Source organism: Lissotriton vulgaris, chromosome 1_2, assembly GCF_964263255.1.
Source record: "Lissotriton vulgaris chromosome 1_2, aLisVul1.2, whole genome shotgun sequence".
Classification (NCBI taxonomy): domain Eukaryota; kingdom Metazoa; phylum Chordata; class Amphibia; order Caudata; family Salamandridae; genus Lissotriton; species Lissotriton vulgaris.
This window is the reverse complement of record NC_141686.1, coordinates 320,738,178-320,751,615: the sequence shown is the minus strand read 5'-3', so window position 1 is coordinate 320,751,615 and position 13,438 is coordinate 320,738,178. Positions and strand designations below refer to the sequence as shown.

Here is a 13,438-nt window from a genome sequence, read left to right as displayed (position 1 = left end):
CACTAAATAAACTACTTAAATGTAGTTACAAATGTGTTTAATGTTGTACTAAAATATGTTTCTATTTTTAGAAAGTTGTCTTCTGTCTTGAGAAAGGCGCTGGCCGCCGAAACGCGTCGACACACAACTTGACACACCACCCTTTTTCAATTTTGTTAAAGGAATCAAAACGTGTTTTTTATTGTGATTCATACTTTCGAAATGTATTTTTATTCTGTTCTTTGATATATGCATTTTTATTGTCTCACTTAATAATAAATTTATTTAGTATATAAAAAAGTTCAAACTCTTCTTTGGAAACTGTCTTTTTCTATTTTTTGTCCTGTGACCATTGTGTAGGCAATCTAAAGACTTCCGCCTAGGTTGTGTTTTCCACTACAGCTCAAGAAATGGCCACACGATTCATCAGGCTCAAGAACTCGAAGTCACCTCAGTGATCCCAAAGCAAGCCTGCTGTGCGGCTGTACGAAACCATGCATCGTACTGGATCAATGCATCGCATCGAGGCACCAAGACTGTCACATCATTGGGGGACGCAGTAAGAAACCGACGCATCACCTCCCCACGCAGTAAGAAACTGACGCATCACCTTCTCTCCGGTAAGGAACCGATGCTTCACCTCCCCTGCGCTGCAGTAAGGAATCAACACATCACCTCACTGAAGCAAGGAATCGACAAATCACATTCCCTGTGTGTAAGGAACTGACGCATCACCTTCCCTGCAGCCATTTTGTTTGTTTTGAGTGACGCATCCAAGGTACTTTGTGAGAAAAGTGTTGCATTTACAAAATTCCACTGACCTGATAATTCTCGCCTCGGTGCCTATTCCAATCATGGAGTGCCACTCTGCAACTCTGGGCAATAGCTTGCTTAATCTCCACAACGGCCCCCACAACGCTAAGGATGCCTGGCCTTCACCCTGGGGGAGCCCAGGAGTAGACGCCTCACAGGGAAAGCCAGGACGAGTTCCACAGTGGTATTCGTACAAGCGCCCTGAGACCCTTGCGGTTGAGTAGTGCGCTATACAAGTATCAATTTACATTTACATTTACTTGCATTGAACTGAACTATTTCTACCATTTCAAAGCCTTATTTTTAATACTGTACTGGGGATTTTTGTCGTTTGGTCTTGTTTTGGTTTAGATAAAGATTACTTCTTTTTCTAAACTTGTGTGGTGTCCATTTGTAGTGTTTTCCCTGTATTACTGTATGTGTTCACAAATGCTTTACACACTGCCTCTAAGATAAGCCTGTCTGCTCGTGCCAAGCTACCAAGGGGGTGAGCAGGGGTTATTTTAGGAGTATATCCCCCTTACCCTGACTAGAAGCAAGGGTTTCTATTTGACAAAGGTACCAACCTCTACCAACTAGAGACCCCATTTCTAACACATGGTTACTGGATAGACTCCAAACAAAAACATACCATTATGTTTTTAACCTAGCAAGGAAAACACCTCCCCTAGCCAAACTCAACTGGAGTTCGGACTTGAAAGGCAATCTATTGGAGGGCAGGGAGCTATAGTCAAGACCTGCTTCAACTTAAGACAAGCAGAATCCAAGACTCTAAACAAAATCTTGTGGATAGTAACTGACAAAGGAGGGCGCAGTCATAGCTTTAAAGATTTCTTTGACCAATCGTTGAAGAACTTGCATCTTGAAAATCTCTGGGTGTCATCTACTTCATCGAATGTCTTTAAAAACGAGTGAGCCCTGCAAACGCCAAAGTCTCCTTTTTAAAGGACAAAGATGAGCGCGCCATAAGAGGCCATGCCTGCTCGGTTATCAACAGTTTCAAAATTATCGCAAGCTTTGTACTTATCCTGCGCCTACCCACTCCATCTGAAACCCAAACTAGTGCAGTGCGCCTGGGTTGTCGTCCATCTTTGGTGGAAAAGGTAATATGGAGGTACACCGGGAATAGATGGGGCGCTTGTGTGGGGCAATCAATGAGTATATTTGCACTTCATTAGCATCTGCCCAAAGCCGGCTGTGGAGATGAGGCGTGTCCTCCAACCCTGTCCCTTATTTAAAAGTAAAGGAGTCCATACACGCAGGCACGCCGTGATCATCTCTCTAGGGCAGACGACCCCACATGAACCTGTTGCTTCATGACATTTCTAAATGAATTTGAACATAAATTCCCCAAGAACGTCAATCACCACCTCGCGGATCCTGTGTCTGCCTGTGGCTCACGCAGTGGGCCACCTAAAAGGGTGGCCACATTAGTGCCACTTACACCCCACTCTAGTCTTGGGACCATGGGAGGATCCCACAGCCCGACTCGCGAGCCGCGTAATTACCGGAGCACTGAGGGTTGGGGGAAGGTATTTATACCTGCCCCCACCTCTTGGGTGCCCTCTTAGCTCCCGGACACGCCATCTCCCGCCCTACAGCATACCCAGTGTGTTAGCTAGAGAGCACGGTTAGGTAGGACTATTTAGTGTTTTTGTTTGTGTTGCAGGCGGAGTTACAGGGCGATCCGGAGGTGGAAGGGTACGGAAATGTACCTCTTCAAGAGCACAATAGGGGTGCCTCCGCCAAACCCCAGGAGTCTTCATGGTAGGTCCCTGGAGAAAGAATCATCAGTGCCCCACTAGTCCTTCAGACGGTTTTAAGCCTGAACAACCGGGGGCTTGCCTTGCAACGCTCCACCATAAAAGGGCATGAGTAAAGTGGTGGACCAGTGGTTCACAGTATTCAAGGGGGGAATCCCGACATAACTGGTAGCACCGATTGGATTGTACATGGTGCAGTTCGACTCTTCAGTCGGACAGGGCAGCACAGGTCGGTCACCGCTGCCTGCCCTTGGATCGCCCGTAAGTTAACCCACCACGTTGCATACTTTTATATGGAATGAACCTGCAGCAATCTTTTCCCAAAAAAGAATTGTGTTGTGTATTCATTCATTCCATTTTGCATGCTAACTTTACAAAGGGTGGGGAGTGTTGCATATATAGGCAATATCCTGTTGAACAACCGGTTACATCCTGACTCTTGCCATGAACTATGGACTTGTGGAGAAGTGTGGCTCACTGGTTAGAAGCGGCAGACCCTGAAGCAGAAGACAGCCCGGCACCAGGGTTCAATTCCCGATGCGGCAGGGTCTTGGGTCAATGTCCGCGGACTCGATAATTCTCGCCTAGGTGCCCACGCTAACCATGGGCCCCACTCTGCAACTCTGGGCAATAGCTTGGTTAATCTCCACAACGGCCCCAGTAGCGCCAGGGATGCCTGGCTTCACCTTGGGGGTGCCCTCTCACAGGGAAAGCCAGGACGGGTTCCCCAGCGGTGTACAGCGCCAGGATACCACGTAACGAGGTAACAGTGCGCTTTACAAGTATACATACATTACATTCTTGGAAGCCCTGCAGTTTTTATTGGTGCATATGGCTCTATTCTACTTTGCAAATGCTCATACCGCATAGCGCCCCCTGGCTGCCCGGGAAAGCCACCAACAAAGCACAAATGTACTGGCCAGGCTCCTATTCAGCCTCTCTCCCATCTCTGTGCCATCCTGGCCCCTGGACTCTTGGACTTAATGACAAAGTGGCCTGTTGGCTCCTATTAACAATGGCATGACGTTTGTAAGTCAGTGACCCTGTTGCGCTATCCATTGCTGCACATGTCTGCTTTTATGTTAGTATTACCTGCACTCACTCTGTGAGGGTCACCAGCGAATGAATGTACCCTCACGACTAGTAAACGCTGCTGCATGCTTGCACTTTGAATTTACTGCTACCACAATTGATGTTTTTTTTAAGGTTTTAATGAATCAAATGCAAATAAAGATTTACTTGACCTGCCCTGGCTTGAAATTGCAACAGCCGGGTCTTTTGTTAGCCTCTGATATCCTGCTCACTTCAGTCTGTTTCACCACACACACACACACACACACACGCACACGTGCACGCGCACACACACACCACACACAACACACACACACACAACACACACACACACACACCACACACACACACCACACACACACACACCCCACACACCACACACACCCACACCCCCACACACCACACATCACACACACAGACACACACAGCACACACATACACACCACACACACACACCACACACAGACAAACACACCACATACCATACACACACACCACATGCCCACACACATACCACATACCACACACACACAGACACACACACAAGCACACACACCACACAGACACACACACAAACACACACAACATCTCCTGACAGTCATCTCGCTGTTGTATCTCATATGTATCTTCTCAGGTCTCCTCTTCTCTGTCCCACTCACTGCTCTTACCACCCCATTCTCACACACAAACTCTCACACCCTCACCGCTCAATGGAATGCCCCTCTCAGGAACATCCATGCATGCATTTCTATTCCTCTTTCCAATTCTCATTTCCCTGCATACCTCACTTGCTGCCCACACACATTTTGACTCCTGCTTAGTTTCCTCTCTTTCCTACCATCTCTCATGGCACTTTCACTTTTTCCTCTCTCCTGTTTTATATTCTCCATATCACTAGTGGAAATGTTAAATAATAATTATTGAAAATTAAGCTGGTGAAAACAAACATTTGTTGCACAATTTGGCAATATGCACATTCTTGATGCTATCTAAAGAGAAACCCCCCAAGGAGAATGTAGACTTAAATAAACACAGTGATGATTTCAAAGTGAAACTTTGATATTTAAGTGTGAAAATGGAGCATATGAAGGTCTGAGCCCATTTCCAAATGTCTGTGGTTCGTGTTGATTCTTTGTTTTGCCACGTATGGAGAAGTAGCCGTTACCTAGTAGGTCAATGTTTTTGGAGCAGCCCAGCCACAGCCTAAGTAACTCCTGTCTAGAAAGGCACACAGGTGCCAATCGCTGTGAAAAGTTTTTGAATGCACAGTCATTAGGCACTGTCTAATTCCAGACTAGGGGCCTTATTTAGATTTTATGGCAGACAGGTTACTCCGCCACAATGGTGACAGATATCCCGTCCACCAAAATATAAACGCAATTATATCCTATGGGCCTTATATTTCAGCGGACGGGATAGCCGTCACCGTTGTGGTGGAGTAACCCCTCTGCCGAGAACTAAATCAAGTGCTAGGATACAATAGCATTTATATATTTCAGAGGATGGGATATCCGTCACCATTGTGATGGAGTAACCCGCCCACAGAGATCTAAATCAGGCCCTGGGATGCAATAGCATTTATATTTCAGCGGACGGGATAGCCGTCACTGTTGTGATGAAGTAACCTGTCCACCGAGATCTAAATCAGGCCCTGGAATACAATAGCATTTATATTTCAGTGGATGGGATATCCGTTACGGTTGTGACGAAGTAACCTGTCCGCCGAGATCTAAATCGGGCCCTAGGATACAATAGCATTTATATTTCAGTGGATGGGATATCCGTCACTGTTGCGACGAAGTAACCCCTCCGCCGAGATCTCAATCAGGCCCTGGGATACAATAGCATTTATATTTCAGAGTACGGGATATCCGTCACCATTGTGATGGAGTAACCTGTCCGCCGAGATCTAAATCGGGCCCTAGGATACAATAGTATTTATATTTCAGTGGATGGGATATCCGTCACCGTTGCGACGAAGTAACCCCTCCGCCGAGATCTCAATCAGGCCCTGGGATACAATAGCATTTATATTTCAGAGGATGGGATATCCGTCACCATTGTGATGGAGTAACCTGTCCGCCGAGATCTAAATCAGGCCCTGGGATGCAATAGCATTTATATATTTCAGAGGATGGGATATCCGTCACCATTGTGATGGAGTAACCTGTCTGCCGAGATCTAAATCAGGCCCTGGGATGCAATAGCATTTCAGAGGATGGGATATCCGTTACCATTGTGATGGAGTAACCCCTCAGCCGAGAACTAAATCAAGCGCTAGGATACAATAGCATTTATATTTTAGCGGACGGGATAGCCGTCACCGCTGTGATGTATTAAACTGTCCGCTGAGATGTAAACCAGGCCTGAGGTGTTTTAAATGTTGAGGGCTGTCACTGGACCAGGGTGGAAGATGTACTCACCGCCAGACAGCACAAGGCTGCCAGGGCCAGGAAGGGGATCCACATCTTCATCTGGACGACTTCTGAACCTATGTCTGAGAGAGAGAGAAAAAGAGAGTTAGAGCAGGAGAAGGGGTGAGAATACCAGTATGGGAAAGAGACATAGTGAAAAACAAAGAGAGGGAGACAGACAAAGAGAGAAAGTGGGGGAGAGAAAGCGCCAGAAAGCAAGAGATGTGAGGAAAAGGGCAGAATAACAGAGATCCACAAAGAGGAGTAGAGAGTAAGGGACATGAGAAAAACATTTGAGGGCAAGACAGAGAGTAAAGTACGGAATCTATAACACAAATGCAGCAGTGGTGGCTCTGCTAACAGGTCTGTCTCTAAATTTGAGAATTGGGTGCACTCTCTCAAAGTACTGACTGCCCCAGATCCCCTACAACACAACCTTCGAGCCAAGGAACGTTTCTTAAATACTTTATTCCAAACTCTTTTTGTAGTTGTCGAATACATAGATTTTCACTCCATCTCACTAGGGAAACGACCAACACAAATTAAGCACCAGAAAATTAAACGTTCACTATATAATGTGGCACAGCAAACCACCACCCAACATAACCTCAGCACATTGAAAATGATGCTCAATGCACCACCACCCACGAGAAACACAACACAGTTTCATCAGCACCAAGAAAGAAATGTTCTAAACCCAACGACAACCTCAGACCAGTGCATTAGTCATGAACATATCAACATTAGACACTTAAACAACATACGCACTGCCAACCCCATGGCCCAACATAACATCATCTAAAGCAGAACTACACATCAACACAGTTACTACACCAATAAAACTACATTAACAATAGAAACATCTCAAGAACACAAGATCAGCAAAAATATCATGCAATCTAACTAGGCAGCAGCAAATGTATCCCCAGTACCTGCCTACTCAAGAGACTACATGTGAAGACTGCAGTAACAGCAAAAGTAACACCTAATCTAACTTGTTTACAAGGAATATTATCCTGTACCACAACTTCTGCGCCATACAAATTACCCACTGATACACCAGCACAGGAAAAGCCACACATGAAAACATCAATGCCAGAAAAATTAACATCCTACACTTTGTTCACCTCTAAAACTGCCCACAAACACAACAACAGCACAAGCTAATCACCCCCCAATATACAAGCAACTCGAAACAATACCTGTGAGTGCAGCATGAGCACCAGCAAAACTATCACCCAACACAATTTCAACAGCAGCAAAGGTAAAAACGAATACAGTTTCAGCATCAGCAAAAAAACGACCAATCCATTGGCAGTAGAGACAGTGCACATCAATGCAACATGGTCACTATCTGAACTACTCACCTATACATCAGCCCCAGCAAAACTAATGATTGTCATCATCATGTTAACTTTATTTCGGTTCAATGGACCATAAAAGTGCACAGTGCAGAAAAACCTTATTTGTGCATAAAAAGATCCTAAAGACATATCGCATCCAAACACCAATGCACATTAAAAAGAAATAAAATCCAGTCATAGAGCAACAATTGACAAATGGTGTCCCCCCCCTCCTCCACCCTCCCCGCCCCCCGGTTAAGACCAAGACCAGGAGACAAAAACCTTAATGAGAGAAACCTTAAACAAGCTCCTAGAGGGTCTTCTGTCACCCAAAATGTGTGTATAATTTACACTCCTTCATACCTTTGGTCTCAGTTCTGGGTTTAAAAAGCATCAAATTCATCAAAGCATTAAAAACACATGAGTAGAATATGTACACATTAAGGTCCAGATTGGATTAGGAAACTATTTAGTTTAAAAAAGAAGATCTTAAAATTAGATTGGTTACTTTCTTGACCCCATGCACACTGTCAAAATCAAGTGCTACATCAGCATAGGCCTACACTCTATCACCAAAGAAGCCCTCTCTCGTGATCAATGTGAGATAACCATCCCTTATCCAGGGAACCTCTTCCTAACTCCCCATATGAACAAGGGATATCTAGATACTGCGAATACTATTGCGTGGTGGAGATTGTATTTCAGTATTCTACGGGCCTCTGGGGGTTAGGGATCCATGGGTTCCTGCAGGTCTGTGCTATCCACTTTTGTCTTACTCTATTGTATGCCGGACAAAAGAAGAGCCCGCTTGCTTCGGTTTCTTCTGCTGTACCACAGGAGGGACAATCCCGATCTATTTCCCTCGACCAGGTACTAGGAAATGTGCGCAGGGGGAGAGAGCCATGCCTGAACTTCAAATACAACTTCCTGGCTAGTGCTGGCTGGATCTCTTCTAGGAAAATCTTGTATCTATAAGTGTCTTTAATCTGTAAGAAATTGCCAGTTAAAATACCCTTTGTTGAACCCTTCATAAGAGAGGAAAGTCAGGAAGCCCTGTATCAATCCACGAGTTTCTTCTTGGAAATTGCCAGGGAGGTTGTTAGCGGCTCTTTCCATAGAGAAGCCAGTCCTATACTAGTCAGAGTGTCCCTGAGATGAGAAAACCAAGGCAGGCTTTTGGCCCCTGGTATCCCCAGGAGGTCTTCTAATGCTTGTCTATATGGAGTCAGCTCTGGGATTGATCAAACTCTGCTCCAAAAGAGGAGAGGTCTTAAAGCAATAGTCTCCAAAATGGGGGGCAATCCTAGATCAAGTCGGAGCCGAGTCAGGCAGGTGCTGTGGGAGAGACACTAAGGTGCAGATTTAAAAGCCCCTGGTGTCATTTTTGCACCACCGCTGTGTCACTTTTGGTGATGCAGTGGCGTCCTAAAAATGCGGCCCATTTACAACATGACGCATCTAGGGAGATGCGTCACATTATAAAGCCCTACATCACATTATACCTGCGTCAGGTAGGATGTATGCAGGGTGGGAGTTCCCACACAGGAAAGCCTTGTAGAAGTGGCACAGTGAAATCTACAAGATTTCACTGCTCCACTTTTAGACGCCACTGCATCAAGACCTTACGCCTGGTGACCGTCCTGTATCCTGCAGACGCGGTCGCTCCCCACGCTTGCAGCCTGGTATCGTAGCGCATCGCTGCGGCTCTTGCTGAAATTGATTTGCTCTTTTGAATTGCTGGACTCACTAGCGCTAGACTACCTTATTTGACTTTCATCTCATTCATAGTAATATCGTAGCGCTAGACTGCTTTATTTGCCTTGTTTGACTTTCATCTCATTCACAGTAATATCGTAGCGCTAGACTGCTTTATTTGCCTTATTTGACTTTCATCTCATTCACAGTAATATCGTAGCGCTAGACTGCCTTATTTGCCTTTCATTCGATTCAGTGTAACATCGTAGCGCTAGACTGACGTGACTGCTTGTCTTATTTTTTTAATCATTCAGACATCGTAGCGCTAGATTATCAAAGTGCGCTGTTAGTACAATTCCATTTGCCTGCCTGTAGATTGCGAGGTGTGCCTGACTTTACCGCTGCCACTGCCATTTGCCTCGCATTTGCTTAGTATTGCACTTTAGGCTGCCTGCCATTTTGTTTTTGTTGCTGTTGTTGTGTGCCTCCCTGCCCGGGTCTCCGCCCCGCTCCTGTCTCCCAGCTGACCCTCCCTCACCCCTCCCTTTCCACTATCCACATATGACAGATGCATTCGCGTGCAGCGTTCACGCGCAGCGGTCGCGCCCCATGCGCGCCGAAGGTGTGCAAAAGGTAAGCCCGTCTACGCCCGTCCGCGCCTGGACCGCGCCCAGCGCCAGACCCCCTGGTCCTTGCAAAACACTCTCCACCCGCTTAACGTACGACGCTGCTTCCATCCTTTCCCTCAACCCCGGATGCACACGATGCACACCACAATGCTACCAAGCTACCCCAGGTCACACCCACGGACCATTCACCTGCCACTCCTGCAAGTTCGCCTGCATCAGGACCCACACCAAATCCTCCTCCTCCAAACACAGCTCCGACTCTAACCACATGATGTGCATCCTGCTGAACACCCACTCGGTGCACAGACACGCCACTGAACTCTGGGATCTACTCGACACTACATCGCCGGACGTCGCCTTCCTTACAGTAACATGGATGAACGCCTCATCAGCGCCCGACATCGCCATAGCCATCCCGGACAAATACAAGATCATCAGAAAGGACCGCATCAACCAAACAGGAGGAGGCATCGCCATCGTCCACAAGAACACCATCCGAATCACAACCAGCTCCGACGACAAACTCACGGCCGCCGAACACCTTCACTTCCAGATCCACACCGACCCCAGGACCACACTGAGAGGCACCCTCATCTATAGACCACCAGGAACCCGCACACAATTCAATGAAGACATCACTGACTTCATCAGCCCACATGCCCTCACTTCCGAGAACTACATCCTACTGGGAGACCTCAACTTCCACCTGGAAAAGAAAAATGACAGCAACACCACCACCCTTCTGGACAACCTTGCCAATCTCGGACGCAAACAACTTGTTGACTCCTCCACCCACATAGCCGGACACACGCTCTACCCTATCTTCACCTCCAGCAAGCACATCTCTTTCGATCACACCACAGCTCTCCATTGGACAGAGCACAGCTGCGTCCACTTCAGCTACAAAGAGACCACGACTCACAACCCCCCACAACCTATTCCTCGAAGAAACTGGAATAAAATCACCACCGACCAACTCACCACATCGCTTAACCGAAACCCTCCTGCCATTTCATCAGACCCAAACCAAGCCGCCGCAAAACTCACACAATGGATCACCCACAGCACTGACGAACTAGCACCCTTGAAAAACCACCAGATCAAACAAGGGAGCAACAAAAGCCCCCTGGTTCAACGATGACCTCAAAAAATCCAAGAAGTTATGTCGCACCCTCGAGAAAACCTGGAGAAAAAACCCAACCTCTGACAACCTGACCACCTTCAAGGACGCCACCCGCAAACACCACCAATTGATCCTATCCACCAAGAAATCAGCATTCAAGGATCGACTCGACAACAACACCCACAACAGCAAGGAACTATTCAACATCGTCAAAGAATTTACCAACCCCACCGCCGGCACCAACAACATTACTCCCTCCCAAGACCTATGCGACTCTCTATCGTCTTTCTTCCACAACAAAATCGCCGACATACATAACAGCTTTGAAAACCAGTCCAAAGAACAGTCCACTCCACCCACATCAGAACCAAACCAACACTCTCACAACCTTTGCGCCTGGAACCCAATCACTACTGAAGACACCATCCGCCTGATGAACTCCATCCACTCAGGTTCTCCAACCGACCCATGTCCCCACCACATCTTCAACAAAGCAGACTCCATCATCGCACCCCATCTCCGCGATGTCATCAACTGTTCCTTCAACTCCACTACCTTCCCGGAAAGCTGGAAGCATGCCGAACTCAGCGCCCTTCTGAAAAAACCCACAGCAGACCCCTCTGAACTTAAGAACTACCACCCCATCTCACTCCTCCCATTCCCCGCCAAAGTCATTGAGAAAGCCGTCAATAATCAGCTCACCGCCTTCCTTGAATCCAACAATTCACTCGACCCCTCACAGTCCGGCTTCCGAGCCAAACACAGCACCGAAACCGCCCTCATTGCTGCTACAGACGACATCCGAACGCTACTGGACAACGGAGAAACAGTTGCCCTCATCCTACTTGACCTCTCCGCTGCCTTCGACACAGTCTGTCATAACACCCTCATACAACGCCTCAGCAACGTCGGAATACAAGGAAAAGCTTTAGACTGGATCATCTTGTTCCTCGCCAGAAGAAACCAGAGAGTCCGCCTCCCCCCATTCAAATCAGAGGCCACCGAAGTCATCTGCGGCGTACCACAAGGATCATCTCTCAGTCCCACCCTCTTCAACGTTTACATGAGCCCCCTCGCATCCATCGAGCGACAACACAACCTCAACATCATCTCCTACGCAGAGGACACCCAGCTGATCCTCTCCCTCACCAAAGACCCAAACACCGCCAAAACCAATCTACACAAAGGAATGAAAGAAGTAGCCGAATGGATGATGAACAGCCGTTTAAAACTAAACTCCGACAAAACGGAAGTCCTCATCTTAGGATCTTCCCCCTCCGCCTGGGACAACTCATGGTGGCCACCGGCCCTGGGTACAGCACCCATACCTACAGATCATGCACGTAACCTGGGCTTCATCCTTGACTCCTCCCTCTCGATGACCAGACAAGTCAATGCAGTCTCATCTTCATGCTTCAACATCCAACGCATGCTCAAAAAAATCTTCCGTAGGATCCCCTCCGAAACAAGAAAGACAGTCACCCACGCACTGGTCACTAGCCGACTGGATTATGATAACACCCTCTACGCCGGAACCCCAGCCAAACTTCAGAATAAACTCCAACGCATCCAAAACGCCTCAGCCAGACTCATACTGGACATCCCCCGTCAAGCTCACATTTCCGGTCACCTGAAGGAACTCCACTGGCTCCCTGTCAACAAAAGAATAACGTTCAGTCTCCTCACCCACGCACACAAGGCCCTCTACGACCTAGGACCCGAATACCTCAACACGCGCCTGTCCTTCTACACACCCACCCGCCAATTACGATCTTCCAGTCAAGCCCTCGCTGCAATTCCGCGCATCCACAGATCCACCATGGGAGGAAGATCCTTCTCCTACTTAGCGGCCAAAACCTGGAATTCTCTTCCCACTCACCTTAGCCTTACTCAGAACCACCCCTCCTTCAGAAAGCAGCTAAAAACCTGGCTATTCAACAAATAATGCGCTTACAATCCCTCAAGCGCCTTGAGACCCTCTGGGTGAGTAGTGCGCTATACAAATTCCAGAACTTGAACTTGCTTGGAGCAGGCGTAAGAAGTGATGCAGCATAATTAGGATAGGACTCAACATGCATTGCTGAAGTTGCGTCGTGCTTGCAAAACGACTCTAGCAATGCGTGACTTTTGTGCCATGGTGCGGCGTATAGTATATACACAGATTTCTCATGGTGGCGCAGGGAAAGTGACGCATCTCTACAGATGCGTCACTTTCTTGTAACTCTGCCCCCTTGAAATAATATCAATATCAGCATCAGCAAAACTAATCACAAATACAACATCAGCAACAGCAAAATAATTAATCACAGATACAGCATCGGCACCAGCAAAACCAATCACAAATACATCAACACCAGCAACATTGGATTCACCCTTGCGCCTCAAGAAATCACTTGCACGTACCTTTAAAGCACCAAGGGGAAATCGTTTCAGCTACCTTCACTCCACCAACTAATCATAAATACAGCATCAGCACTAGCAAAAATAATCACAAATATCAGCACCAGCAAAACTAATCACAAATACCACATCAGCACCAACATAACTAATCAGAAATACATCAACACCAGCAACACTAATCACATATGCAGCATCAGCACCAGAAAAA

The 13,438-nt window shown here is 47.1% G+C and overlaps 1 protein-coding gene across 4 annotated transcripts in view; it reads right to left on the bottom strand.

Annotated features, from left to right (window-relative positions):
• The window catches only part of SERPING1 (serpin family G member 1), a 149,093-nt gene that overhangs the window by 111,171 nt on the left and 24,484 nt on the right, over window positions 1-13,438 (bottom strand). For all 4 annotated transcript variants that reach the window (XM_086953371.1, XM_086953373.1, XM_086953372.1 and 1 more), the window contains exon 2: window positions 6,050-6,123. In XM_086953371.1, coding sequence (XP_086809497.1) covers window positions 6,050-6,100 — 51 coding nt within the window. In that variant the 5' untranslated portion in view covers window positions 6,101-6,123. The remainder of the gene's footprint in view (window positions 1-6,049; window positions 6,124-13,438) is intronic.